The sequence below is a fragment of the Salvia splendens genome, chromosome 16, assembly GCF_004379255.2.
Source record: "Salvia splendens isolate huo1 chromosome 16, SspV2, whole genome shotgun sequence".
Lineage (NCBI taxonomy): Eukaryota > Viridiplantae > Streptophyta > Magnoliopsida > Lamiales > Lamiaceae > Salvia > Salvia splendens.
This window is the reverse complement of record NC_056047.1, coordinates 1,635,400-1,661,951: the sequence shown is the minus strand read 5'-3', so window position 1 is coordinate 1,661,951 and position 26,552 is coordinate 1,635,400. Positions and strand designations below refer to the sequence as shown.

The 26,552-nt window shown below is 38.1% G+C and overlaps 5 protein-coding genes across 5 annotated transcripts; 1 reads left to right on the top strand and 4 right to left on the bottom strand.

Moving 5' to 3' along the window:
* Positions 1 to 79: 79 nt before the first annotated feature.
* LOC121770881 (protein FAR1-RELATED SEQUENCE 4-like) lies at positions 80 to 3,753 on the bottom strand. Its single transcript, XM_042167667.1, is given in 6 exon segments — positions 80 to 573; positions 839 to 966; positions 1,199 to 1,255; positions 1,337 to 2,394; positions 2,397 to 2,540; positions 2,543 to 3,753. Coding segments are annotated over 5 exon segments (2,196 nt in total). The 5' UTR covers positions 3,354 to 3,753; the 3' UTR covers positions 80 to 573; positions 839 to 840.
* Positions 3,754 to 8,567: 4,814 nt separating this feature from the next.
* On the top strand, positions 8,568 to 13,916 carry LOC121772036 (chaperonin CPN60-like 2, mitochondrial). The gene is made up of 18 exons (XM_042168963.1): positions 8,568 to 8,764; positions 8,863 to 8,884; positions 9,219 to 9,350; positions 9,580 to 9,736; positions 10,032 to 10,207; positions 10,546 to 10,641; positions 10,723 to 10,827; positions 10,934 to 11,020; positions 11,177 to 11,266; positions 11,376 to 11,456; positions 11,532 to 11,600; positions 11,690 to 11,767; positions 12,107 to 12,202; positions 12,303 to 12,402; positions 12,493 to 12,596; positions 12,695 to 12,800; positions 13,373 to 13,451; positions 13,529 to 13,916. The coding sequence occupies exons 1-18, from the start codon at positions 8,724 to 8,726 to the stop codon at positions 13,629 to 13,631; spliced, it is 1,722 nt and encodes a 573-aa protein (XP_042024897.1). The 5' UTR covers positions 8,568 to 8,723; the 3' UTR covers positions 13,632 to 13,916.
* A 90-nt stretch (positions 13,917 to 14,006) lies between these two features.
* On the bottom strand, positions 14,007 to 15,075 carry LOC121771898 (LOB domain-containing protein 28-like). The gene is made up of 2 exons (XM_042168795.1): positions 14,242 to 15,075; positions 14,007 to 14,136 (listed from the first exon to the last, which is right to left on the bottom strand). Exons 1-2 carry the CDS (start codon positions 14,997 to 14,999, stop codon positions 14,007 to 14,009), a joined length of 888 nt encoding a protein of 295 aa, XP_042024729.1. The 5' UTR covers positions 15,000 to 15,075.
* Positions 15,076 to 16,207: 1,132 nt separating this feature from the next.
* Positions 16,208 to 17,661, bottom strand: LOC121769787 (mediator of RNA polymerase II transcription subunit 9-like). Its single transcript, XM_042166543.1, has 5 exons — positions 17,373 to 17,661; positions 17,211 to 17,273; positions 16,980 to 17,060; positions 16,608 to 16,664; positions 16,208 to 16,453 (listed from the first exon to the last, which is right to left on the bottom strand). Exons 1-5 carry the CDS (start codon positions 17,616 to 17,618, stop codon positions 16,433 to 16,435), a joined length of 468 nt encoding a protein of 155 aa, XP_042022477.1. The 5' UTR covers positions 17,619 to 17,661; the 3' UTR covers positions 16,208 to 16,432.
* Positions 17,662 to 21,445: 3,784 nt separating this feature from the next.
* Positions 21,446 to 24,709, bottom strand: LOC121770658 (protein indeterminate-domain 7-like). Its single transcript, XM_042167420.1, has 3 exons — positions 23,890 to 24,709; positions 23,386 to 23,785; positions 21,446 to 22,427 (listed from the first exon to the last, which is right to left on the bottom strand). Exons 1-3 carry the CDS (start codon positions 24,059 to 24,061, stop codon positions 21,560 to 21,562), a joined length of 1,440 nt encoding a protein of 479 aa, XP_042023354.1. The 5' UTR covers positions 24,062 to 24,709; the 3' UTR covers positions 21,446 to 21,559.
* Positions 24,710 to 26,552: the final 1,843 nt, after the last annotated feature.

Sequence of the window (26,552 nt, the reverse complement as noted above, 5' to 3'; positions counted from 1 at the left end):
TTATTGTATTTCTTTTAGTTAAAATGTACTTATAAAAAAAAGTATGCATAGAGTCCCATCGATTGAAAAGACAAATGTATATACGTAAATGCACAATAATTATATTGAAAAATATAATTATATAAACATATTTACATTCGTTGTCATGTGTGTGTGATGTGTGAATTAGTGAGTGAGTGTGTGCGCCATTGATCCATTGGACAGATAATCTTCCAAATTCCAACTAATCAAAATTAATCGACAATGAAGCACATCTCAGTTGGTAATACACTTCACCTTCGTTCATATACGTTACAAGCATATATGCAACGACAACAAGCAGAGTGCGCCATGCCACTTTCTGAAAGTGCCGAAATGCCTCTTTCTAGCAGCAGACGACCCGTTTTCAAACCTGGGCTCGGTCTAGCCACGACGAAGCAGCAGCATCCCCTTTCTGGTTTTTGCAGCGAGCGGAATTTGCATCTAACGGATGTCGTCTCAGCATCCATAGGGTCAGAGGCGTGCTGGAGCGAACAATACATGGCCTTCCTCTCAATCAGAAACGAAAGGAGAAGCTATCCGCGAGCTACGGGACTGTTCAAAGAAGAACACAGCTATCAACAAATAGCTTTTCTAAACACAAAAATTGCACCTATGATGTAACAAACTATCTTTGTAAATTATATTATGAAGGTAGGATGCCTTCAAGGTTATGAACATCGGATGGAACGTGTTCAAGGAATTCATCTAAATCGATTTGTAGCAAGTTCGACTGATAGAAATATGAAATACCTCTGTACATTTGAGCACGAAAAACCTTAGTCTTCGTTTCCAAATGTCTTCTAGATGACCTTCGTACCTTCAGTTTGGTTCCTCCAACATCTCGCCCAGCATCTCCATGCCTCTCTTGGACATCTCGTCGCCTTTTAATAACGTTGTGAGGAATCTTGGGTACAGAGCAGAATAATCCAGGGGACCGGGCATATCCTGGACAGAAAATCGAAATTTTATCCTTAAAACTTCAGTCAGAAAGCAGGCAAGAACAGGAAACGAACACTATGATAAATTCGAGGCATGCTTACACCTGATCAACGGAGGAAAGTACGAATATACTTAATTGAGCAATAAAGTATTGAACATTAGCAGAAGAGAGGAGCGCTTCTTTTTCACGAACAAAAGGAATATAATTACAAAATCACGATTAAGAGATGAAGTGTACCATATGCTGGAAAATGCCATGAGTTCCGCTATTAGTAATTGGAGGCTCCAACGGCACCTGATCCGTGCATAAAGAAAAGCAAGATTAGTAAGTGACCATCACAAAAAAGAGTAGCAGACAAATGGATAGGATACCAACCTTCCCCTTTTTACCAGTCATCCCGCCATTGCTTGCAGCCTCCTTCCCAAAATCCACCCTCTTCGAACCTTTACTTGTATCGATCACTTTAGCAGTAGGCAGCACCTGCTGTCCAGATGTGATGGTGACGTTATGGTCCGCCCCTCCAACACCTAGTATGGCGAGAGGTGCAGAAACGCTGGGTGGATTTGCAATAGTGCATTGTTTGAGGGCTTCATTTATTGCAACAACTGCATTGTTATAACTCTCATCCGACAACGAACCCTCTTCCCCCAGTATTATAGCTCGTCGACAAAGGTCATTGTAGCGGCGGACCTTAGCTTGCACTTCATCAAATTTTTCACTAAGTGGAATTCTGCTTGTGGCAGCATTTGTCCAACGTTGCAGTATGTACTTAAACGGTATGCTAAAGACACCAGACATTTGGAGAACTACGATACAATGCCTACAAAGATATCCTTTAGATTGAAATGTACGACAAGAACAGTATACGTCGGATTTCAGTTCATTCCATTCCACCAAATAATCAAGATTATTTTCGAAGTCTTTCACTCCATATACTACAGTTGGACCATCTTCGTTTTCTTTTTTCAGATGGCAAGCTGCTGCTCCGAGAACCTCCGTTTGAAATTTCCGGAATATCTCATGACTGTAAACAAGCAGCATTTGTTTCTCGAAGGGCGAAGGTGACTTCAGCTCTGGCGTTTCATGCCACGCGTCAAAATTTGCTTTAGCCTCCTCTTCGTATCTGTCTGCAAGAATCGATTCATATTTCCCGATAAAATCTCTCAAAGAAGTTTCCTCATTGATGTATCTATCAAAGAAAGAGTTCAAGCTTTCAGACCTTGAAGTTGCAGACAACCCAGCAAAAGAAACATCCTTTGTAAACGCAGGCACCCAGAGTTTCCGATCTTCGTATAAGGACCGAAACCATTCATCTTCTTGAACATTGAATCTTTCAGTCAACTTCCACCATCTTTTTTCAAATTTTTCTTCATTCCACGATCTATATAAACATTTGTTCAGTTTCCCCATGAAAGATTCATGCCAGCAGTTAGTAACCTTTCCAGAATGTGCCACAAATGGAAATAATGTCGAGTTTCTGGGAAGGAGAGAGTTACAGCAGCTTTGATAGCCTCATTATGGTCGGTGAGTAGCACTTTAGGGCTTCGTCCCCCCATTGCCAAACACCACGATTGCATCACCAAATAAATGTATATAACGTCTCATCTGCTATCAACCCACAACCAAGCAACGTGGGCTGGATGTGACGGTTCACTCCCACAAAAAGAACCAAAGGAACTCTATACTTGCTTGTGAAATAGGCCGTGTCGAGTGAGACCACATCACCAAAGTAAGTGAAATCCTCCACGCCTTTGGCATCAACCCAAAACACATTTCTCAACCGATGCTCTTCATTGAAGTCCAACGCATAGAAAAATTTCGGATTCTCTTCATGCATTTGTGAACAAAACTCAAGTAAAACCTGAGCACCGCCCTCTTCCAAGCTCAAAAACCGCCCCCTGTCATGCTGATTCCGGATCACATTGTCGAAAAACTGATAGGCGCCATACTGTTTCAACACAGACGCAGGGACTTTCCTCTTCCTCACTTTCGCATCATTGACAGAATCAGCAATCCTATGGCTTCTAAAAAAGTGCGATTGAGCCGGTAAAAGCTCGTGATTATGCTCCTTCACGAAGCTATGAACGTGCCACTTCCCATTAGGCCTACGCTTCACGTGCAAGCTAGCTTTACACCCTATCTTCGGAGAAGGCCTCGGGTTAATAGCATCATCTGATTGCTGCTTATTCCCGTACCTAATGCACGAAAATTTGGCATCGATGAATTCTTTCGAAGCCCTTGAGCGACGGCTGCTCAATTTAGCTGTACCGAACCCTACAGATTTCGCGTATTCTTTGTAATACGCGTACGCTGCTTCGTGTGTGTCGAATTCAAGATCATCCCTAGGCTCTAAGTTGGAATTCACTAGAACACTACTGCTACTCGCCTCCATTTCCTTATTTTTCAACAAATACTAAAGCTATAATCAAAATTCTCTACCAACGGCTAAAAATTAACATGAGATTCACCTACAATTAGAGTTTAACAGAAATGTAAATACCCAATTGAAAGAAAACCGATTAAAGCTCGAGGATTGGGTAATGCCCAAATTAAATTTGCGGAATTCGGAACAAGAATTGTTACCGTAAATTGGCAAAAGATGGTTTGCTTACTTGCCAGAGGTGGTGGAAGGTTCTGGGAGCTTCGTTTGATTGCATACAAATAAAGATGAAATTTTTCGGCAAAAAATGTGGTGCAAGACCGGGGTCTCCGATGACCGGAACGGTGACCGAGATCGCACCTATACGCAGAGAGCTACTAGGAGAAGACGAGAGAGATGAGGGGGAAGTAAATTGCATTAATTCATCAATAATAATCCAAATACAATGAAGGAAGCAGCTTATATATGCTGCATGTACGGAATAACCATCACGATAACAATCTAACTAACTTCATGATTCATGATCCACGTGCTGCGCGTATGGTAAATTTGATCCTCTACTTCTCACGTGTTGCATGCACCCACACAACACTTATTTAGCTCCCATCCAATTCGCACTTATTAAAAGGTGTTTGTGTTTCTCGCACCAAATCTCCCCCTTTACATAAACCTTGACCTCAAGGTTTGAAATGAGGAAACCTCTCTTGTATGTCATGCAAGAACTCTCAAGTAGCATCTTCTGGAAATGAGTTCGCCCAGTGAACAAGAACCTGAGTTGCCGGTCTGTTACCCCGCTTCACTAAACGCCTTCCCAAGATTTGTGCCGGCTCCAAGAATGTAGAATTGCCCACCGTAGGTAAGGTCCCGTGCAGCTGAACCAAGGGCCCCATCTTCTTTTTCAACTGGGAAACATGGAACACGGGGTGTATCTTGCAGTCCGAAGGGAGCTGCAGTTTATACGCAGCCTCGCCAAACTTATCCACCACCTTGAATGGCCCAAAATAGCGTGGGCTAAGCTTCTGAAATTGCCTATCCCTCAGTGTATTCTGTCTGTAGGGTTGCAGCTTCAAGTAAACCCAATCCCCTATCACAAACTTCCTCTCTGATCTGTGTTTATCGTGCTGAGTTTTCATACGCTGCTGAGCACGACTCAGATGATGTTTTAATACTTCCATCATAGCATCCCGAGACATGAGACTCTCATTAACATCATGGACAGTAGAATCACCCTTAAAGTATGGAATATGAAGGGGTGGGGAGTAGCCATAAAGAGCTTCAACAGGAGTGGATTCAATGGCTGAATGAAATGATGTATTATACCAGAACTCCGCTAAACTCAACCATTTACTCCACTCAGTTGGTTGATCCCCGCACATACATCTGAGATAAGTTTCCAAGCAACGGGTCCAAGAAGGCTTGAGCAACAGTCATAGCTGTGAACGGGTGAGTCAAACTCATGAAGTGAGCATATTTAGTGAGCCGGTCTACCACCACCAGAATAGTTGATTTGCCATGGGACAGGGGTAGGCCCTCAATAAAGTCCAAACTGACCTGAGTCCATGCTTCAGCTGGAATTGGAAGGGGTTGCAGCAGCCCGGGGTAAGCACTATTATCATATTTAAACCTCTGGCAAGTATCACACTCCCGGATATAATTCCTGATTTGCTTCTCCATGTTGGTCCAATAAAATAAAGAAGAGAGCCGTTTATAGGTAGCTAGCACTCCCGAATGCCCCCCGAGCTTGAGTTATGGAAGAGATGAATAATTCTCAACCGGAGGGCCTCATCATTGCCCACAACCAATCTGCCTTTTCGTCTCAACTGGTCCCCAATCCATGAATATTTGGAGTGTTGCTGCGGATTCTGTTGCAGCTCACATATCACTTTTTGCAGCTGAGGATCAGAGGTCCATGTAGCCTCAACCAGTGGGTACAAATCTGTAGAAACAGAGGTTATGGCCATACACAAAATATCAGAAGAATGCACTCTAGACAGGGCATCCGCTACCACATTCTCAGCCCCTTTCTTATAGGTGATTTCGAAATCAAAAGCCATCAATTTAGATAGCCAACTCAGCTGGCCAGGAGTGGAGAGTTTCTGCTTCATAAGATGAGCTAAAGTCTTGTGGTCAGTTCGAACTTCAAACGGATGATTCCCTAAGTAGTGACTCCAATGTGTGACAGCAAACACAATGGCCAAAAGCTCTTTATCATACACTGACAGCTGCTTATGTTTTGAGGAGAGGGTCTTGCTGATGAAAGCAAGGGGATGCCCTTTTTGCATCAGAACTGCCCCAATACCGTAACTGGATGCATCAGTCTCCACGATAAAGGGTAATGAAAAGTCAGGTAAGGATAACACCGGGGGGCTCATCATGGCTCTTTTTAATTCCAGAAAAGCTGACTCTGCCTCATCACTCCATTTGAATGCATCTTTCTTCAAAAGATCAGTGAGTGGTTTGCAAATAATTCCATAGTTCCTAATGAATTTCCTGTAGTAACCAGTAAGCCCCAAAAAACCTCTTAGCTTGGTAATGTCAGAGGGGACCGGCCATTCTTGCATTGCCTGCAGCTTCCTTGGATCAGTGGCTACTCCTTCCTTAGAGATGATGTGCCCTAAGTATTCAATTCTCTCCCTCGAGAAGTCACATTTGCTCCTCTTAGCAAACAAAGAATGGTCCCTTAGTTTCTCAAAAACCAATTTCAAGTGAGCTAGGTGTGCTTCCTCATCCTTACTGTAAATTAAGATGTCATCAAAAAAAACCAAAACAAACTTCCTCAAGTAGGGCCGGAAGATGTCATTCATAAGACCTTGAAAGGTTGCCGGAGCATTTGTGAGTCCAAAAGGCATCACCGTGAATTCGTAGTGGCCATCATGCGTCTTAAAAGCTGTCTTGGGAATGTCTTCCAACTTCATCCGTATCTGGTGATAGCCGGCCTTCAAGTCGATTTTGGAAAATATAGCAGCCCCATGTAACTCCTCTAGGAGTTCATCAATCAATGGAATAGGGTATTTGTCTTTCACAGTGATCTTATTTAGCCTCCGATAGTCAACACACATTCGCCATGACCCGTCCTTCTTCTTAACCAACACCACCGGGGAAGAAAAGGGGCTAGTGCTTGGTTGAATGAACCCCTGCCTCAGTAGATCAGTAACCATCTTCTCAATGATATTCTTCTGTAGGGCCTTGTGTCTATATGGTCTAGAGTTGACTGGTGAGCTTCCATTAGTGAGCACAATCTGGTGGTTGTGAGAACGCATGGGAGGGAGGGCAGTTGGCTCAGCAAAAACAGCCTCCTGACCATCCAAGAACTGCCGAATATCATTAGAAACTCCATCTAATGCTTCACCCCCTTCCAGAGACAGCAAAGAAGGATGGTTCTCTTCAGTAACTCTGATACAGCAGAGCTGAACATCGTGGCTGTGAGAAATGAGCTTGTTCATTTCTTTCTCAGAGACAGTTTGAACCATGTGGTCTGATTGGCCCCCACGTAGCACATGTTTCCTTCCCTGCAAGCTAAACTCCATCACTAAGTGTTTAAAATCCCAGTGAATAACTCCCAAAGTCTCCAACCATTGAATTCCTAAAACCATATCACAGCTGCCCAAGGGCAACAACAAAACATCCGTGATAAATGTAGTGTTCCTCAGCACCCATTTCAAGCCCTTGCACATGGAGTTGCACTTCAATCGATTCCCATCAGCCACATCAACCATGACTGGTCTGACCTGTGTTAGGGGAAGGCCCAAGCGTTTGGCTAACTGTAAGTCCAAGAAATTGTGTGTGCTGCCTGAATCAATTAAGATATGCACAGCCTTCTTGCCCACCCTTCCTGTGATTCTCATGGTTCGAAATCCTCTAGAAACCGAGCCACTAATGGCATGAATAGAGATTAAAGGGTTATCATCCTCAACACCTTCATCAGGGGAATTATCAGTAGCATCAGAATCAGCTTCTTCCCATCCCTCCTCCAATTCTAATAGAAATAATAATTGCAGAGCAATGAGACCTTCGCGAAGTTCCTTCATCGCCATCTCGCGAGAGCCATCAGAGGTGTCTCGGAGCTTGTCAAGCTCTTCACGTCTCCGATCAGAATCGGCAAGGCGATTGGAGAGGTCAGCCATGGAGGCCGCGAGCATCTCCTCCAAACGACGCATGTCGCCGGAGCGAGTCTCAATCATCACAGGAACAGGATCTGAAAAACTGATACCACTTGGTGCAAGACCGGGGTCTCCGATGACCGGAACGGTGACCGAGATCGCACCTATACGCAGAGAGCTACTAGGAGAAGACGAGAGAGATGAGGGGGAAGTAAATTGCATTAATTCATCAATAATAATCCAAATACACTTGGTGCAAGACCGGGGTCTCCGATGACCGGAACGGTGACCGAGATCGCACCTATACGCAGAGAGCTACTAGGAGAAGACGAGAGAGATGAGGGGGAAGTAAATTGCATTAATTCATCAATAATAATCCAAATACAATGAAGGAAGCAGCTTATATATGCTGCATGTACGGAATAACCATCACGATAACAATCTAACTAACTTCATGATTCATGATCCACGAGCTGCGCGTATGGTAAATTTGATCCTCTACTTCTCACGTGTTGCATGCACCCACGCAACACTTATTTAGCTCCCGTCCAATTCGCACTTATTAAAAGGTGTTTGTGTTTCTCGCACCAAAATGGTGAAAGTAAATTGAATTGAAAGGGTCAGAAGATTTTCAATTTCGAGAACATTAAATTCTGAAAATAGCTATTAACAAGTCCTTAATTTATTATATTACCATTCAGACCCAAAAATTCTCGGTTATCTCGTTCCGTGCCTCATAAAGAAAATGTTAATTTAATAATTTTATGATATAAACGTACTTATTTTTTAACATCACCATCATTTTTTCTCTCCAAAAGATAGTGACGATTTTACTTGCTAATTTTGAACTTGTGTGTGGTTAACTTGAAATGAAATTACATTGAATACTTTAGTTTGTTACATATAGATAATTAGATAAATTAATACTATTACTCATATTAAATTACTAAAATTGGGACCTCACCTCATTTCAACATAATACACTTAAATAATGATTAAAACTCGTGCAAAGATGACCTAAGTCAATAGTTTGTGGAGTAATTTTATTATTTCCAAAGATACATATATACAAATGCAAAGATTTATAAATTCATGAAAAGATCCTTCAAACAATAAAAATAATCAGACCAAATAAAAAGGAAAGGTAAAAAGATATAGAGGTTTATGCCTTTTCTAATTAATTGAAGCTTAAACCCTAGACCCCAAAATCTCCAAGCTGCCATTTTTACCGAGACGTCTTTCTCTCCGGCCTAAAATTCCTTCGAATTTTGCTAGAACCGTCATGTACAGGATCGGTGCAGCTGCTGTTGCTTCATCAATAAGGTTAGACGCAAGCAGAAATTGTTACCGCTTTTTTTTCAGAAATTTGAAATATGTTCTCACTCTTACTGATGATACTTGCTTAACGATTTTGTTTACAGGTCATCTGCTTCGAGAAATCTGGTAAATGTGAATAATTTTTGGGGTTTCAGTGTTTTATTGATTACTCCCTCCGTCCTAGAAAGATTGTTCCAATTCATTTTTTGCACTCGCTTAGCAAAAATAATAATAAATAGATAAAGTTGAAAGAGAGTAAAATAAGAGAAAGAATAATGTAGGTAAGACTATTATCTACATTATTCTCTCTTTTACTTTGCTCTCTCTACTTTAACTATTTATTATTATTTTTGCAAAACGAGTGTGAAAAGGAAATGGGACAATCTTTCTGGGACGGAGGGAGTATTTGTTACTGTTATAGGTAGTATTAACTTTTATGGTGTAATGATTGGGTGGGAAGGTACGGAGTGGGGTTATCTATAGCAGAAATTATGCTGCCAAGGATGTTTGTTTCGGTGATGGAGCTCGGGCAGCAATGCTTGCCGGAGTTAATGAACTTGCCGATGCTGTAAAAGTGACAATGGGGCCGAAGGTAACTATGGTTTAGCTAAAATTGAATGAAAGGGAAAATCATGTTGCTATGTGAATTTCTACATGTGCTAATCTAGGTATGAAGTACTATCTCATACTGTTATGGCAGTCTATGTCCTTAACTACAACATTCATGCGTTACTCTGATGTTGTGTGTGACTGATCTTGTAAGATCATGCATAGAACATTGACAACATGGTGTGGCTAATTGTGCTGCAAATCTTATGCAGGGGCGCAATGTAATTATTGAGACAAAAGGAAACCCCAAGGTCACAAAGGATGGTGTCACGGTAGCCAAAAGCATTGAATTTTCTGATAATGCCAAAAATCTTGGAGCAAATCTTGTGAAGCAGGTTGCGAAAGCAACTAATAGTGTTGCTGGCGATGGTAATCTCTTGCCTTAATGTTACAAAATAATTATGTTTTTGTATATGTTTCTAATTTTGTTACTCTGATGTTTTCCATTTAACAACTAGTGCGTGATCTCAGCTGCTTTGCAATATGCATGCTGATTGCTTCCTCCTTAGGTCCTTGTTGAATACTTCATTGTGATCCTAGCTAATCAGATATATGGTGTTTTCGTTTTAGCTCTATGTGTGAATGATCCTTATGGTGATGAATCAAGCTGATCTTATTAAACACCAGATGTCTTGAGAGCTGAGTTCTTTTCTGGTATTGTCAGGTACTACTTGTGCGACTGTCTTGGCTCAGGCAATTTTCAGAGAAGGCTGCAAATCAGTAGCTGCTGGTGTAAGTGTGATGGACTTACGCAAGGGTATAAACATGGCTGTTGAGGCTGTTATTGCTGACTTGAAGAGCAGAGCAATCATGATTAGCACACCCGAAGAAATTACACAGGTGATTGCATAATGAATATATCTGGAATGGTGTGTAGCTAAGCTCAACTAGTTTTAATGCTCAAATGTACTAGTGCATAGGCTATCAGTACATCCACACCAGCTTGAGTGTATTGTCTAACTTTCATTCATTTAGCCCTCGGCCCTCCAAAGGTTTAGGGTAACAATGTTTAATGGGACATGCATGAGTTATGTATGCACATCTTTCCAACTTATATGTTTTTCACGAATTTCTAGCAATGAAGGTAAAAGTTATCAGATTATGTTTATTTTGGTTTTCACTGTACAAATGTTGTTTCCTCTTATATTGTCTTGCTAACTGGTGTAATCTAATTTAAGGTGGGCACGATCTCTGCAAATGGTGAGCGTGAGATTGGTGAGCTCTTAGCTAGGGCTATGGAGAAAGTTGGGAAGGAAGGCGTTATTACCGTCTCTGTCAGTATGCTTTACTCTTCATGTCAGATATTTCTTTCAGTGGGTGGATGGATAGTGAGGTATAATATATGACGTCTGCAGGACGGGAATACCATGGATAATGAATTAGAAGTGGTAGAGGGGATGAAGCTTGCCCGTGGATACATATCTCCTTATTTTATTACGGACTCAAAGACCCGGAAATGTGTAAGTACAGATAAGTAATAATTTATCCCGCAAATATGTGGATACATATTTCTTTTGCTACTCTTATTTGCTAAGTGGACGTATAAGTTATTTTTTATGTAAACAGGAGCTTGAAAATCCCTTGATTCTAATTCATGAGAAGAAAATTTCAGACATGACCGCACTTGTGAGAGTTTTGGAGCTTGCTTTAAAGGTAATAAAATCAGATGTAGTTGAAATTTATGTTGCCTATATGAAAAGAATTTAGATGTAGAAGACAAATGATAAATGTAGTAATTAATTACAATAATTGTTCTATTGAGGAAATTTTCTGATTGAAGATTTCATCATGGGACTTTTCTTTTGACAGAGAAGTCGCCCTTTGCTGATAGTTGCAGAAGATGTGGAAAGTGAGGCACTTTCTATGCTTATAATCAACAAACATCGTGCAGGATTAAAGGCAAGTCCGCTTCACATTTCTCATCTTAGAGTAGATTTCACATAGCTCTCATATTTTGCTGACTAGTTGCATTATTCATGTCATAAATTATATTCCACGTGTATTTTAGGTTTGTGCTGTGAAAGCTTCTGGTTTTGGAGATAACAAAAGAGCAAATTTAGAAGATCTTGCCATTCTAACTGGAGCGGAGGTGAGGCAAGCTGTCACACCTATAATGTTTTTGGTTAAATTTGCTTATTATGTCTACTTGATTTGATTGCTGCAGGTCATTAGTGAAGAACAGGGAATGAGTCTAGAGAAAATTCAGATTGATATGCTTGGTTCTGCTAAACAGGTTGGCTAAGTCACATGAAGTATTGGAGATTGCATGTTCACTTCTGGTGATTAGAATTCTATTTGACGTGTTCTATTTCGTTGGAGCAGGTCACAGTATCTCTTGACGACACTTTAATTCTACATGGGGGTGGGGACAAGAAATTGATAGAGGAGAGGTGTGAGCAGGTATTCATCAAGTTATTGATAACTCAGATAACTCTGTACTTACATTTTTTTTTCTATTCTAATGATGTAGGAAGGTCCATGTTTACTTGTTTGAAACCTCAACTGCCCCTTATTACCTGCATTTTTACCACATAATTACTGGAACCTCTTGACTGTATACTTTTGCTAAGTCAAGCATTATTGATCTATTTGCAATTGAAAAACTTATCACATGTTGCCTCCTTAATGCATAATGGAGTCAAATGATAATAGCACAAAATAGACTATGTATGGTTTGAAGAATAACAACATTCTACTGCATACACTATTAAAGCTCTACCAACTGTTTCTATCATACAGTTAAGAACTGCCGTTGAGAAGAGTAGTGCAATGTTTGATAAGGAGAAAGCACAAGAAAGATTGTCAAAGTTGTCTGGTGGTGTTGCAGTATTCAAGGTACATTTCATACTTCATTGCCATATAATCCAGAGGCTGCTGCATATGCAGGCTTCTAGTCTATGCTTTTCTTTTTCCAGTCCTCATTTTCCTCTCACAGGTTGGAGGAGCTAGTGAAACAGAAGTTGGAGAAAGGAAAGATAGAGTGACGGATGCTCTGAATGCAACCAGGGCAGCTGTAGAAGAGGGCATCATTCCTGGTAAATTTCTTATAATAAGTTTTGAAGGTGGAATCGGAAGTTCAGGTAGATAGCCTTTCATCTGAACACCAATGATTCATGATTCTGCAGGGGGTGGTGTTGCCATTTTGTATGCCACACGAATTCTTAAAGATCTGCAAACCAAGAACGAAGATGAAAAAAGAGGAGTCGAAATAATAGAGAATGCTCTTAAGGTGTAGCCTCTTAATCTCTCTTTCTCTAATTGTTTGCATGCATTCCTTGTTACTACTACAAAGATTTAATTTTTTTCGTGATATCTTTTGGTTAACAGGCACCAACTTTGACCATTGCCTCAAATGCCGGTGCTGACGGGGCACTAGTTATTGGAAAACTACTGGAACAGAATGATCCCAGTTTCGGCTATGATGCTGCTAAAGGTTTGTCTCCAATGGCTCCTAATCTTTTGAAATTTTAAAGGATGAGCTCTGCCACCATGTTATTGTCTGGTTGCCTATGTGAACATATAGCTTTATACTCCCTCCGTTCCATAGTAGTGGGGGCATTTCTTTTCGACACGTAGATTAAGAAAGTAGAGAGATGAAGAGAGAATAAAGTAAGAGAGAGTAAAGTAAGTGAGAAGAAATGTGTTAACTTTTACTAAAAAGGGAAATGACTCCACTACTATGGAACGTACCAAAATGGCAAAATGACTCCACTACTGTGGAACGGAAGGAGTATTGTTCTGCAGCCCTAAGCAATGATATTAGTCTGTATCCTTAGTTTGGTGGCACTTGCAACTCCAGTTCATTTATGTTAGGGATTGGCTATGTAAATTCGACGATAGAAAACAGTTTTTATGGTGCAAGCTTCATTTGCCTCTCACTTTTGCTTCAGTATTACAATCTTTAGGATGTTAGCTTTTAGTCTTTTACCCACCATGACCATATGCATGAGTTTACAACATACAAGTCCCACTCATTCTCTACTTTCCTCTCTTTATCCTGAGCAGGTCAGTACGTCGACATGGTGAAAGCTGGAATTATAGATCCTGTAAAAGTTATTAGAACGGCTTTGCAAGATGCGGCCAGGTCAATATCAGTTATCATGTTTTTATTCCCTTTCAAATTGTTTGTTGTTTCACTAACCCATTCCTACATCCACGCAGTGTATCGTTGCTGTTGACCACAACTGAGGCAGCCGTTATCGATGCCCAAGGAACGGAAAACCCACTTAAAAACCGCGTCCCAAATATGGATGCAATGTACTAAACTGATTGGTGTGTCCTTGCCAGAAACACCAAATGGTACATTCATTCAGCGATTCAAGCAACCCAGGTCGAACACTGCTGGGAATCGTTCTTATTATATATTTCTTCTTTTCTTTTCGGACATTGTGCTAGATGGAGTGAGGGTTAGGGGGTCAATGTTCATCCTTTGTAGTTAGATGAACTTGAAAAACAGCCCCTTTGTGTTTTTCAGCAGCAAATTACTACTTTACACATTATTGAAATTTTTTTGGGGATATGGAAAATGGTGCAGCATATTATATCTGAATTTCATTGCTTTAATTGAAGAGAAAGAAACATAGTACTGTACATATTTGCTGCTAACTATACCTACATAACTGGTTGTTTGGGAGTTTCATCATAGATCACAATTTGTGAGGCTGAAGATTGTGGCTGCAGCCTTCAAATCTTGGTGGTCTTGAATGTACGAGAAACACTCGTCGTCGTCTTCCTTGATCGCAGCCTTATCGGGTGAGTTCGTAATGTTTCTGCAGCAGTCATACGTTGAGAATTCGTATCATGGAATGCATCTCGTATTTTACTTCATCAATGCATCACACGTGTGTGAGTTTATCGTTATGAGTAAAACGAACCTCGGTATGATGTTCCCATCGGAGTCGAGTTCGAACTCGTCGTCTCTCACGTCGTCGCAGACCAAGCGATCGAAGATGGGTCTGATCATATCGTCGTCGTTGCATTCCTCCAGAGAGCATTTTCTCGCATGGCGATGATCGTCGTGAGGAAACGAGGATGGCGTAGATTCCGCATGTGCATGGGCGTCGGCGCCGCCCATGCAGCCCCACGAGTTCAAATCCTCGACCGGCGCGACCTCCTCCTCCGCTCCGTACGGCTCCCTCCACCCCTGGTCGTCGTCCTCTGGTGGGGGGCCCTCTTGCTGGGCGGCGGCCCGGCAGAGGGTGAGGTGGTGGAGGACGATCTCGAGCTCGGCCTTGGCGAGGCTTATCTGGTGCTCGAGGTTGCGTATGATCCGGTAGCATCCGCCGACTGGGTCGGAGGCGCGGGCGTCGGACTGGAAGATGATGGTGCGCATGGCGTGGTCCTTCTCGGGCTGGTTGAGGCCGGCGACGATCTTGACGATGTTGCTGACGCCGAAGAGGCGGTGGGCGTTGAGGAACTGGGGCTGGCGGTCGTGGGGGAAGTAGGGGGCGAGGATACAGTCGGAGGCGCACTTGCGGCGCTGGTACTTGCAGGCGGCGCAGGCCTGGGTGGTGGAGCCGTGGCTGCGAGGCTGAGACGGGGCGGCTGCGGGGTTGGTAGGTCTAGGCGTGAGGGTCTTGTTGTTTTTTATGGGAGTTTTGGTGGTGTGCAAAATGTGGTTGGGGGATTGCATGGCTTATTATATGAGTGGGGGTGATGCGGCTCCGGCGGGTATGGAAAATGGGGGAGGGTATTTTTACGTTTCTTGATTGAATTGTGGCTTTCTTTTTGGTGTTTTTCTCCCATATTTTCTCTTTGGAAAATGGGGAGAGTTGAATGGGGCGTGGGGAGAAATTCAAGGAGTGAGGGACAGCTGTAATATAAAATTTGTGATTAATTCATTTCGTAGTCACAAAATAAAAAAAAATAAAGATATTAATGAATTTATTATTCTAGGAAGTTAGCAGAGGAATTGTTTGAAATCACTAAACTACGAAATATAGCCGCAACATCAAATAAAACATCGAGCATTTCCATATTTCTTTACTTTTGGTCTTAATTTTACTCCACATTTGTTCTTTTCATTGTAATGCAAAAGTTTCCAATTTGATTATAGTATTTCAATAGATTCATTTTATTTTTTTGTTTAAGTGGAAAAGTTAGATGCACATTGAAGGATAATTTCTTAAGTGATGGGCCAATATAAAACTTTTCCATCTTTAAAACAATATTAGGGGAGTGCTATATTGTTAATTCAATATTTAATTGCTAATTATAATTAAATAATAACTCTTAGATATTCAAATCAAGGACCTAGATCATCAGTCCCGAAATGCCAATATGATAAAAAAAAGTCAATAAGGATATTAAGGTCAATTTACAATAAATTAGTTGTAACTAACTTTTGAAAATATCACATAACTTTAAAATGCATATAACTTTCTTGATTTAAATTATATCTTCGCACAACATATATCAAATTAAAGATAATTTCATAAGAATTCCAACGAGATCTCACTTACATATGTTCCGATGTCAAAATTTGAAAAAAATTTCAAAAATTTTCAATTTTTCGTACAACAAATGTCAACATACTATATAAAATATATCAATATAATACATGTAAAATGTCATTCTTAAAGCAATGTGTTGACATTATCATAGCATTGTGATAATATTTTCAAAATACTATATTGACATTTTCATCCAAAACCTTAATTTGGTAGTTTTTTTATATATTTTTGATTTAATTAATAAAAATGAAAATTACACGTGGCAAATTTTAGATCACTAGATTTCTAAAATCCTAAGGTCTTAAATTAGTTATAGTTAGCAACTAGAGAGTGAGTTAGCAATTGATCACTCCCCAACAATGTTATATAAAAATGATTGCTAACGGTATTTAGTATAATGGAGTATAGCCAACCAAATGCATTCCCTTCACGAAAAAAATCCAACAAATATCCCAAAATTTACAGATAAAAGTTAGCTTATTACAATTTTCTACGTGCTCAATACATGAAACTCATCAATAGCGTGAAAAACCATCAAATATCCAGTCAAGAAATAAGCCCTTTCCCACATAGAGCTCATATCTGAGAATTAATGATCTCCTCGACCGAATTCCTATACTTTGAAATGAGATCCCTGAAATTAAACACCAAAATGACAAGCAAAACTCAGAATATCAGGTCTATATCTTACTTCCGCATTTGTCTATATCTGTATAGATTCATCATTCAGCAAGTTAACAAGAACCGTTCTTTGATTGTACAATGAAAGCTTGTTATAAGACACAAACCTTCGTTCGGACAGAAGGTTGTCGGTTTCCTCTAGTCTGCGCTTTTGTTCTCCCAGTCTGTCGCCACCAACAAGATAAGTTCGTGAGGCACGGATTGTTCGTCAAAGATTCTTCTCTAAGAATCATCAATCAGAGACTTTTATACAGAAGCTGTTGTTAGGGGATTGAATCCCTTAACTTTCATCCCATTTTGATAGTACCATAGTTTAGAAGAATCAAAACCAACACTTGAAATTTAACTTTTCAACTTCACAAGAATTACATTCAATCCACACATCATCATCAGTTTCGAAACATACTCACTTTGAGATACTATTTTCCCCAAAACATGGACAAAAGGTATTAACAAACATTATAAAAAATGAAACTTACAGTTGATTTAGTTTTGATTGTACCAGCAATGGAGTTCAGAAGCTGCTGGCACTTCTCAAACTGATTGTTCAACTCACTAACCTTCACAGTAAACACACATAAACAATACCCAAATCAGTAGCATGCTACATTTCTATTCATTCTACAAACTAGTATTCAACTACACATTCCTAACACAATCAAAACACTAAACCAAATTCAATTGAACAATAAAAAATGAATTCAACTAACCAGAGCATCAGTTTGCTGATCCCTCGTCCCGTTTTCAGTCACTTCAGCTAAATTCTCCACCAGCTACAAATTTAATACAAATAAAATGAAAAATCCCCAAATATAACCCTAATATTATACCCTAAAAAAACTATTAATTGAGAAAAAAGAACGGATAATTACATGGAGCAGGTGAAAATGAGAGGCGAGAGACTGATGCTGCTGCGGCGGCGGCGTCGATTGCTGTTGTTGTTGGAAACGCGGCGGCTGAGGTTGGTTGAATTGCTGGTGAAACTGCTGTTGTGGATTGAATTGCTGTTGCTGAAGGAACAGATGATCCGGATTGGAGTTGGAGGGAGTAGCGGGATTACTGTGGGGCTGAATGTTGGGGATCATTGACCAGTTCCCTCCTCCCCCAAAATGATCCATCTCTTCTTCTCTGTTTCTGCAACGCTGTTCATAAGCTTTTTCAGTTTTTCTAAAAGAAACGAAGACAAAACGACGCCGTAACCTTCCTTTTTGACTTAAAGGGCTTTCTGCATTCGGGCTTTGAGTTCTTGAAGCCCAGTTAGGCTACGTTCGTGTTAATTGATAAGTATATTAAGTACTAATTGATTATTTACTCATTTTAGAATTTGTGAGACTGGTTAATTTCTTGCTTATTTTTCAAATTGAGTTGTTTCATATGAAAACTATTTCTACATATTTCTTTAAAGCTTATACTTCCTCCGTCCCGGTTTAGGAGTGCAATTTAGTTAGAGTACGAGTCTTAAAAAATTATTGGAGTGTGTGATAATTAAAGTGAGGTAATAGTTTGTTGGAGTGTGTAATAATTAAAGTGAGGTAGTGGAAAGTATGACCCTATTATCTCTTTGTATGTTTAGGATTTTGTTTTGTTTTATTTTAATGAAAGTAATGGCATTTTTAGTGTAAATTTCATCAACAATAAGGTTAAATTTTATGTCTAAATATTTTAAATTCTAAATGAGACTCTTAAACTGGGACGGATGAAAATGATAAAATGAGACTCTTAAACTGGGACGGACGAATGGAGTATTTCTAGTTGAAGTAACATGTTTCAAAATAACAAAAAGGCTGTGTAACAAAAACCATTTTTTCAGGTTAGTTTAAGATGTCATAAGTTTAAATAAATTACCGGGCCATTTAAAATATAAAAATTACTATTGTTTTTTAAGGTTGGGATGTAAATAGTTAAAAAATATAAATGCTCACAAAAGTGTATATAAACACAATATGGCCCAATCTATTTGGGCTGGAATTGGGCCCTGCCAAAACTTTATCAATCTATACCCCATATATTTAAAGACAAATTTAACTTATAGTTTTTATTAATAACAAGAAAACTTATGTAAGATTTAGTAACAGACAATAATACATCGATATTTTGCTGTCGAATTAATATAATTTTGAAAAGAGTTAAAATATCCACTATTAGTAAAATTATGGTTTTCCTATATCCATAAAATTGAGATACTATAAATATATAAACTTTAATGTGTTTAAAATTTAAAAACAATTTCATTTTATTTACTAAATTTAAAATACTACTAATAAAATCAGCTCTCTTACTCACGCCTACACATAAAAAGGGGTTCGGCCAATTCCACTGCCGATCCATTGAGGTCGAATGCTTTATTAAATTCGATTTTTGCAGCCTGCATAAATTAATTTAACAAATTTTAGATTTAATTTGTTATTCAAAATAAAGAGAATAATAATATCGTGACGACGTAGCAGTTACAATGAAAAGTAGCACCAAATTAATGATTTGTATGAAACAAAAAGGACTATGATGAATTGTGCAGCACTAAAGAGTTATTTACCATTTTCAAAAAACACAGTACACTTTTTTTCACCATAAAAGGAAATGGGATGCTTGCTTGAGACATAATCCTCCCCAAATATGAACATTATTAGCAATAAAAAAGTAACCAATCATTTTTATCCTGACATCTTTATTCATACATCTAGTAAAATATGTCACAAGGGCATCCACTTTTCATTATTGGGAGAAATCAAACATATCATGCTTACAACTGATAAGTAATACTAGAATAATTAATTACAAATTTACAAGTATATAAATATATATCATTAAATTTATTATGAATGGCTATAAAAAAATGGATGTATATGCTACTGAATAATATAGTGACAATACAATGGGCATAGGGCATGTCACTTTCATTCTAGCTAAGCTTGCTCCCACCTACTACATTTTGCATGTGAACCATTTTATTCTATTTTTCTTTTTTTGACTATGAAACCTACAAGTATTAATTTCATAATTAATTTAGCATTGCCCCATTATTAATTGATATTATTTAGATATTTCTCCTATAATCAATATATATTAGGAGTTCGTTGCACCATGATCACAGAGATATCAGATAAGTGATGAGTTATTATTGATCCTTTAGACGAAATCAACCTTTTACTAATAGAAAGTGTTTGGATGATTATTTAAAAAATTAAATAACATTTTTACACTATTAATATAAATCGACAATTTCTTAAAATTTTACAAAATTTATTCAAATTCAAACTGTTTTCTAACTTTAAATTTATTAAAATGACATCATGAAATTTGGATTTATTCTCAATTGTATTAAAACAAAAAAATATTGTCGGCCTATTTTGTTTTTCGACCAAATTATGACTACGTAAGACTAATAAAAAATGAGGTACAAACTAGGACATCTTATTGGGAGTGTATAAACTATTAAGTATGTAGGGTACTATTTAATAGTAATATCATGGAAAAATAGACAATGAAATAATTTATTTGGGTTTGACAAATTTTTTATTTTCTAGTTAGGCCAAAAATAAATAAATTTGTGCCTCGACCAACTTCACGACAACTAACGGTCTGATGTTTTAATTCACGTAATTTACTCTACTTGACTAGCTTCAAATGTTTAAATATTAAATCTACAAATAATTAATTGTATATTTTTTAACTACATTTTTAAACTTATGAACTTTGAATAATTCCTCATTTGATAAATATGCTAGTCAAACTCGACGACCGTAAAACTATTTCTTAATTGTATATTTTTTAACTACATTTTTAAACTTATGAACTTTGAATAATTCCTCATTTGATAAATATGCTAGTCAAACTCGACGACCGTAAAACTATTTCTTTTTATTTTTTATACTCCTATTCAATTCGATATGCCTTATGTAAATCAAGATTTTATTATTATTTTTTTTAATTTGAGGAAGGACAAGAAAGGGCAATCTTGGGATTGACTCCCAATTGTACCCAAAATCCGAGTCAAATTATACTTCTCTCTCATCTCTTTCTGCAATCTCTTACAGTAATAAAATGTTTTCAACTTTCACATTTCAAGAATCTTTTACTCTCACCAAAGAATCCTATGCTTTTGTACTGCAATATACTACTATATATATGGACAGCATGTTGACCATCTTTAGATTTGATATATACAGCTAATGTTTCACATTTTGACCTCTTTTACAAGATAAGGTACAAATGGATATGCATGTAGTACCATTTAATTAAATAGATAGTATTTGACATAATCAATACTACTGATATGAATTATATACTACCTGTATGGAGTACTATATGTATAGTACTAGTACATTTTTTTTTGTTTGATATCACTAATATTCTTGCAATTACAATATTTTTATTTTCACTTAACTCTATACATATAAATAGGTATGTCACCATCCCAAAAATGGGTTGATTCTCTTTGACAGACATACTATAATATCATTGAAGTTTTCCAATTTCATAAAATCAATTTAGGGAGGAGTGCAAGAAAAGATGGACTCATTCATGTCATGTATATATGGTCCAAAGCATTCAATATTAATCATATGCACACTTCAATACCATATATTCTACCCATAAATGCTTACACAAATCAGCATTCAATACATTCCACACACAATAAATTTGAACTGGCAAATCCCCATTCTCTAATTCACTTCAATTAATGCTTTTGCAATAGTATATAGTACTCCCTCTATCCCAAGGAAGATGACCCCTTCCTTGGGCGGCGGGATTTTATGCAATTTTAGTTTGTGTGTTGAGTGGAGAAAGTACAATAAGAGAGAGGGTATAAAGTAGAGATAAATGTGTTTCCATTTTAAGTAATGAGTCATCTTGGTTGGGACGGATGAAAAAGGAAAGTGAGTCATCTTTAATGGGACGGAGGGAGTATATTAATTGATCAAAAGTAGCTGTGAGTCTTGAGACATAATATCATTTAGGATTTACCTTTTTTATTTGGAGAGTAATAAACTAAAGAAACCATACATACATTGAAAAAGATTCAAGACTCTAATTTTATCTCACCCCCTACACCTAAGCTCTAACCTTGCCAAGATCTTTGAGTTTGGGTTTGATGCTCCACACAAGAAGTAGTAGTGATGCAATTACTCAAACCTGCAAAGCTTAGAATGTCGCTCTGAGACAAGGGCCTCAGCCCTAGAAAATCCCTCGTCATCCCATCGTCGTGGTTTCCGCCGTTAGAGGCTCCAAACTGATTGAAGGTCGCATCAAAATCCAAACTTTCGTCGACCCTCTTCGACGAAGAGGATGACGAGGTGTTGTTGTTCAAAATCCCAGCAAAAGACAGATCTTCGTCTTCAAAGGCTGATTCTTGATGGTCGAATCCGGAGGCGCTGATCATCATCATATCGTGGAGCATGGAATGGGAATTAGGAGGAGAAGCAGCTTTATTATTGCTGAATGGAGCCAAGCCATTGATGAACTGGTGGTGGTCACATGAGGCCAGCTTTAGGCCGAAACCAGCTGTTGTTGGGGTTTCCCCGGCAGCGTGGTGGGCCCCGCTGCTTTTGGAGCCCATCTCTGTTGCTTTCTGCAGCAATGCAGTGGCTGAGATGTATGGAGTTGGAAGGTGGTGGTGGTGGAAGGGGGTGGGACCCATGCTGGTGTTAGGGTTAGGGTTTGGGTTTGGGTTTGGGTTAGGGTGATTTTGGGGGTTTTCTTGAAAATCTTGGAATTGGGGTGGTAGCCAAGGTGGCCTTAGGGTGAAGGTTTGGTGCTCTTTCTTGATTGGGAATGGGAGTTGGGATTGGATCTGTTGGAGATTTATGTGGTGGGAGAGTGAGTTTGGAGCATTTTGGAGGGATGGGATGATTGTGGTGGTGAGGGATTTGGCACTTTCTTCTGCTAGAGCATCACAGAAGGCTCTGTGTGTGATGAAGCTGTCTCTCCTGGTGAAATAAATGGTTGCATGTGAGGTTTAATAATCAAAGGGGAAAAGGAAAACACACTTCACACAGTGAAAAATGAGACTGGCTAGTTTGTTTTTTAATGGTTGTGGATGTGTGTCATGTGACTGTATGACTGTTTTCTGACTTTATTGACAGAGATTTGGGGATTGGGATTTATATAATAATGTATGGTGTGATTAAATAAAAAAATGTGCCTGTGTATGTCTGTTTTCTGACTGTATTGACAGTGATTTGGGGATTAGGATGTCATATTATGTGTGATTAAATGAATAAACAATCAAGCATGTCCTCATCAAATTGACTTGCTCAAGTTTGAAATTGAAAAAAAACATCTATGGATTGATTAATTAGACCACCAAAAACAAGCAAATCAAATCCCAGAAAATTCAAGAAAAAAAGATTCCATCCCCACATTTTTAGACCACTAGACAGTTCAAGAATGCACAATCAAGAAACTAAAGATCAAATTTGAACAAAAAACTAAATATTAATCAGCTTCATTTCTTTAAAAGATTATTTCATCCACACAAAACACTTAGGAAATAATTTTAGACCACAAAACACTTAATTTTTCACTAGGATTAATTAACCATTCTTGAACATGATTAATTAACTTCATTAATCAAATCACAGAAAATTCAAGAAAAAAAAGGATTCCATTCCATCGATCCCCACATTTTTTAGATCACAAAACACTTCAAGACATCAAGAAACTAAAGATCAAATTGGAACCGAAATCCAATATTAATCAACTTCATTCCTTTAGTTGAAGAATTGGAACTAATTAAAGAGAAAAATTATTTTCATCCCTCAATTCATCCCCACAAAACACTCCAAAAAATGAACAATCAAGAAACTAAAGAACAAATTCACCAAAATCCAACTAATTAACTCCATTTTCACCAAGATTGATTAAACCCATTAGCACTAATCATACCTTGAAAAAAGGGTGCCACAGTCACATCTGTATTCCCTAGTGCCACATGTTTTGGAGTGAGCTTTCCAGTCTGATTGAACAGCATACTTCTTTGAGCACTTCTCACATTTCCATTTCTTCTCACCATGCTTTCTGAAAAAGTGTTTCTTGATTCCTGTGAGATCTCCCAAAGCCCTCGATGGATCGTGGTGGACGCAGCTTGCCTCGGGGCAGACATAGACCTTTCTCCTCATCACATCTTTGCTGCTTCTCTGCTTCAGCTTCCACGGCAGATTGTGCCCTCTTCGATGCAGCTGCAGATTCTGGTCCCTCTGAAACCCTTTGCTGCAGATTTCACACACGAATCTGTTCGTCGCCATGAGAGTTCTCGGAGAGAGAGATATCACTTCTGAACCAGGGTCTGTGGGAGAAGAAAAAATGAAATCAAGATTTGATTTTTATGCTGAATTTGTTGTGTTTTTTGGAGATTTGATGAAATGGGTTGTGGAAAGATTTAATTTTTACCTGGATGGCCTGGCTGGCTTCTCTTTTTCTTGGGCGGCGGAGGTGGGGTGGTTTGTGCTGGGAAACACGGCGGAGGGTACATTTCGCCGCCGGTGGAGGAGGCGCTGGCGTCGGTGGAGGCGGTGGTGAGGTTGGAGATGTTCTCTTCTTGGATGGCTGAGGTTTTCATCATGGTTTGTTTTCAGCTGTGGCAACTTGAATTTTTTGGTGATGAGAGAGAGGGAGGGAAAAAAAATTAATCTTGCATCATGGGAAGTGGGATGAGGACATAGATCTTTAACTAAGTTGTTGTTGTTGGGAATAAGACAGGAATTTTTGAGATCTGGAGACAAAAAAATACACTGACCTAGTTGAGAAAAGCTAAAATTAAAGTAGGTAAAAATTTTTTGGACAAACTGAGTGTTTTTAAGCCTCTTTTTTGGCGTTCTTGAATGAAAGATTGAAACTTTCTCTCTCACAAAGCTTCCAAACTGCCTCTTGCCTTGATTATGGCTTCTTCTTCATGTTTGGCTTCACCCCACCAGACAACTTTTTGGTTGAAGGTTTGGCAATGGGGTTTTTCTTGTTTTTGATTTCTTGCTAAAATCAAGAAAATCCAATTATAGGCATGCATGTAAGAACAAAAGAAGAGAGAGAGAGAGGGTCTTCTTCTTCTCCTACGAACTCTCTTTTTGTGTGTGTTTTTATGAGAGAGAAAACACAGAGATGGTGTGGATGAGAAAGAAAGGATCACCTCAAAAAAATACACATCTCCTACGGCTAACTCTGACGTGCACTTTCTGTCTAATTTTGTTCTCACCCCCATCAAAATCTAATCTTTTTTACACCTCACTGATTCTTGCTTTTACATGATTCAAATTTTCAAAAACAAGGAAATGAAAATGATAAATTCACTTTTTCTATTTTCACTCATATTGTAAAAAAGTGACTCAAAAGAGAGCCCACCATGATTATAAAAAGAGTTCAATTTGTAGGCAAAGATGGAGACTTTCATCTTGTATAATTGTAAAAAATCCTTTTCTTGAAAGTAGATCCCTTTCATGCTTTGCATAGTTTTATACAATTCTACATGATTGAGTCATTGATTAATCTATTTGGATATAAAACTCATGCCTTAAAAAGGGTTATAATTATTCCCACTAGCCACTACTTCTTGACAAAGTACACACGTTTCTTCATGCTATTTATAATTCACAATTGTCCCATTATTAATTACATATCCTAAAAATAGATTTTCTTTTAAAAAAGACTTTAAATATGAGACACAATTTCTTAATTTATATGTTGAAAATAATGAGCTATTTATAATAGGATTAAGGAAGTATTTTATTACTCTGTACGATGTGAATCGAGCTCAAGAAAAAATCGAAATGTCACTAGAATAGAGAGATAATTAGATATTTAAAGTTTGGTTTCTAGAATTTAATAGGCAAGTCAAAATCAAATTATTAGTATGAATTTGGTCCTACTTGTACAGCTACTAAAAGCTTTGGACATATGTCACATAACAATACATATCTATCTAAATTGCTTTTTCTCTGTATTAAAATAAAATAGGAAGTTACATGGAGTATATATACATTGTAAATGACATAAAAATAATACATTAAAATTGGCATCTTTCTAGTTTTTCATGTACAAATTTAATAATCTTGGATTATTGATATACATAGTAAATACTCCCTCCGTCCCCGAATAAGAGTCGCTAATTTCCTTTTTGGGTCGTCTCCCATTAAGAGTCACTCTTCATTTTTTACCATAAATGGTAATAGGTCTCATATTACACTCACTCACTCCATTCACATTTTATTATAAAACCAATATAAAAAAGTGGGTCACACATTCCACTAACTTTTTCAACAAACTTTTCTTTACATTTATTAAAACTCGTACCCGGTCAAATAACGACTCCTATTAGGGGACGGAGGGAGTATAAATTTGTTTTGTCAGTATCCTGTTTTATTCTTGTTTTTTAAATGGGATATTGCTGAACCCAAGTATCAACATGTTCTTCAAATTCCAGCTCATTCTCTAAACCATTTGTGTAACTATAAGTAGCAATTGTGATATACTTTATCTATAGTAGCATTAACAATAATTTGATTTTATGAGTTGCTATTATTTGTATGTGAAAAAATAATTAGCTTTCTACTATAGGGAGATAAATCAACCAATAATTTGCTAACACTCAAAATACCAAAATTCTTTCCTTCAATAATTCCCATTTTTATTGATAGATCTGTAGCTATTTTCAGTGGGGGAATCAGGAAAATAATTGAGGGGTGCTCCACTTTTTTCACTCGAGGGATTATTATAAAAGAATTCACAGAATTTGTTGATTTCGAGGATTGGATAAATAATAATTTAATAAAAATATCTGATTAAAGTTGTCAAAATTATAGAAATTTATAAAAGTCAATGAAGTAAGGAGGAGGTGGGGGCAAAAACTGCAAAGGGTCATAGGCATAATAATTGATTTAGAAATATGTGGACCTAAAATAAGAGAGAAAATAAATAATGCCCAATGTCAATAATAACAAATTTCCGTTAAAAGATTGATTTGTATGAGTTGTAATTAATTTTTGGAAGGGACACATACAAAAGACAAAAATAACAGGACACGAGAAAATGAAATTCACATGTATAAAAAACTGTGTAGTATA

Excerpts from the sequence above, each read along its gene's own strand:
- LOC121770658 (XM_042167420.1), bottom strand. The coding sequence starts at position 24,061 with ATGATGAAAACCTCAGCCATCCAAGAAGAGAACATCTCCAACCTCACC. Across the intron at positions 23,786-23,889 it reads AAGCCAGCCAGGCCATCCAG|ACCCTGGTTCAGAAGTGATA; the intron begins GTAAAAATTAAA and ends CTTCTCCCACAG. Across the intron at positions 22,428-23,385 it reads TGTGGCACCCTTTTTTCAAG|GAGAGACAGCTTCATCACAC; the intron begins GTATGATTAGTG and ends TTATTTCACCAG.
- LOC121769787 (XM_042166543.1), bottom strand. The coding sequence starts at position 17,618 with ATGGATCATTTTGGGGGAGGAGGGAACTGGTCAATGATCCCCAACATT. Across the intron at positions 17,061-17,210 it reads ATCAGCAAACTGATGCTCTG|GTTAGTGAGTTGAACAATCA; the intron begins GTTAGTTGAATT and ends TTTACTGTGAAG. Across the intron at positions 16,454-16,607 it reads AACCTTCTGTCCGAACGAAG|GGATCTCATTTCAAAGTATA; the intron begins GTTTGTGTCTTA and ends GTTTAATTTCAG.
- LOC121771898 (XM_042168795.1), bottom strand. The coding sequence starts at position 14,999 with ATGCAATCCCCCAACCACATTTTGCACACCACCAAAACTCCCATAAAA. Across the intron at positions 14,137-14,241 it reads GATGGGAACATCATACCGAG|AAACATTACGAACTCACCCG; the intron begins GTTCGTTTTACT and ends TGACTGCTGCAG.
- LOC121772036 (XM_042168963.1), top strand. The coding sequence starts at position 8,724 with ATGTACAGGATCGGTGCAGCTGCTGTTGCTTCATCAATAAG. Across the intron at positions 12,203-12,302 it reads GTGGTGTTGCAGTATTCAAG|GTTGGAGGAGCTAGTGAAAC; the intron begins GTACATTTCATA and ends TTCCTCTCACAG. Across the intron at positions 13,452-13,528 it reads GCTTTGCAAGATGCGGCCAG|TGTATCGTTGCTGTTGACCA; the intron begins GTCAATATCAGT and ends ACATCCACGCAG.